This window comes from Ornithodoros turicata, chromosome 4 (genome assembly GCF_037126465.1).
Source record: "Ornithodoros turicata isolate Travis chromosome 4, ASM3712646v1, whole genome shotgun sequence".
Lineage (NCBI taxonomy): Eukaryota > Metazoa > Arthropoda > Arachnida > Ixodida > Argasidae > Ornithodoros > Ornithodoros turicata.
Window position 1 is genome coordinate 51,901,217 of NC_088204.1, and position 1,914 is coordinate 51,903,130.

At 47.9% G+C, this 1,914-nt stretch overlaps 1 protein-coding gene across 1 annotated transcript; it reads left to right on the plus strand.

Moving 5' to 3' along the window:
* The first annotated feature begins 245 nt into the window (after window positions 1-245).
* Window positions 246-1,556, plus strand: LOC135392430 (E3 SUMO-protein ligase ZBED1-like). Its single transcript, XM_064623143.1, has one exon. The coding sequence runs from the start codon at window positions 246-248 to the stop codon at window positions 1,554-1,556; it is 1,311 nt and encodes a 436-aa protein (XP_064479213.1).
* The last annotated feature ends 358 nt before the right edge of the window (window positions 1,557-1,914 follow it).

The window sequence follows — 1,914 nt, forward strand, 5'->3', positions numbered from 1 at the left end:
ATGAAAGTGAAAAGAAAAAGAAGCTTGACAAGCAGTTAGCTTTGATGGTAGCAAGAGACATGCAACCATTTTCGATTGTCGCCGACAAGGGTTTTCGAGATTTCTGCTATATGTTAGACCCCAGATACGAGCTGCCAAGTCGAACGCAAATTTCTGAGGCTATTGTACCCACACTGTATGGCGAAGCCAAGGACAAACTCCGTGTCATTCTTATGAAGGCAAGGAATTGTGCCATAACAGCAGACATGTGGACATCATGCACAACTGATAGCTACCTCACTGTCACTTGTCATTTTCTGCAAGAGACGGTTATGCGGTCTGCCGTGTTGTCGACAACCGTTTTTCACGGGTCTCATACTGCGGAGAACGTTGCCCAGGCTATCGGAGATGTGGCTGACGACTGGGGTACCCGCTATACAATCGTTGCTCTTGTCACCGACAATGACAAGAGGATGATTCTTGCAGCAAGATTGCTTGGTATAGATCACCTACCATGCTTCGCTCATACGCTGAATCTAACAGTCCAAGATGGTCTAAAAAGCAGTGACGAACTAAACACTGTGCTGTTAAAATGCAAGAACATTGTGCGTCACATAAGGTCAAGTTCCGTCGCAACCGCCAAGCTCCGAGAAGAACAAGAGCGCATTGGTAAGGTACCCCAACTAAAACTCATAAAGGAAACTCCAACACGGTGGAACAGTGTTTTTTACATGCTGAAGAGGATCCTAGAAGTTGGGGAGACCCTTACTCTAACGCTGTCGAAGTTACCTCGCGCACCAAGCCCTTTGTCAGCAGAAGACGTCATGCTCATCGAGGATGTTGTGGCGATTCTAGAACCGTTTGAAGAGGCTACAAAACTGATGTCCGGAGATCAGTACACAACGATTTCTTTGGTCATTCCTGTCGTCCGCGGTATCGTCACGGAGATCGAAGAGCGCATCGAGCCCACACTGAAAACGAGAGTGGCTAAAATTGTACTTCAAGAGTTGGTTTCTTCTCTGCATCGAAGGATGGACAGCTATGAAGAGAGGGACTTAACATCGTTCGCAACCATGCTGGATCCACGAATGAAGGAACGAGCATTTCTAAACAGGGCAAACTCGGACCGTACCAGGGAGGGCCTGGTTGATGAACTCAGTGCACGAATCTCTCAAAGCAGTGTCAGTGCTGTGACCAGTCCTGCTGTAGGTATCGAAACTTCACAGGAAGACAAATCTACGCAAAAAGTTCGGATTCTAGGATTCCTGGACGAAGAAGGCCACACGCCGTTGACTCCAACCTCTAGTGCAGAGCTCATGCTACGGCAGTACCTCGAGATCAAACCACAGCCGAGGAACAGCAATCCTTTGGAATTCTGGAGGTCCAGCTATAGTTCTGCAACGCCGCTCTGCGAGGTAGCCTTTAAGTACCTGTGCGTTCCAGCTACATCGGTACCAGCAGAGCGTGTGTTCTCTGCTGCAGGGCAGATAATCTCGGACAGGCGCAGCAGACTGAAGGGAAAGAAAGTAGACATGCTCATATTTATCCACCAGAACTACTGGCTTAGACACGACTAAGTTCCAATCTCTTCCAGCAAATGCCTTAGGAGAAGAGCCTCCAATTTCTAAAACGAAAAGTGCTGTACCCAGTTTTTGTTGACATTCTGAGATTCTGACGAGGATGAGCAACTCAGCAATCTCTGTTATTATCTCAGTACAAACTTATTGTGTGGTGATATTCATTAATCTAGGTTAGACAGCGGGATGTACTGTCGTCATTGCAGGCCCTTCACTGAACGCAAAGCTAAGTAAGCAACCATGGTTATGAGTAGTGAAAGTGCCTTCACCCGTAAGCGTTAAGTACGCGTGCGCAGTCGGTGGTGGTCGGCTCCTGGCACCAGGAACCAAGTGTTTCGTGTATTACGGGCAGAGGTGG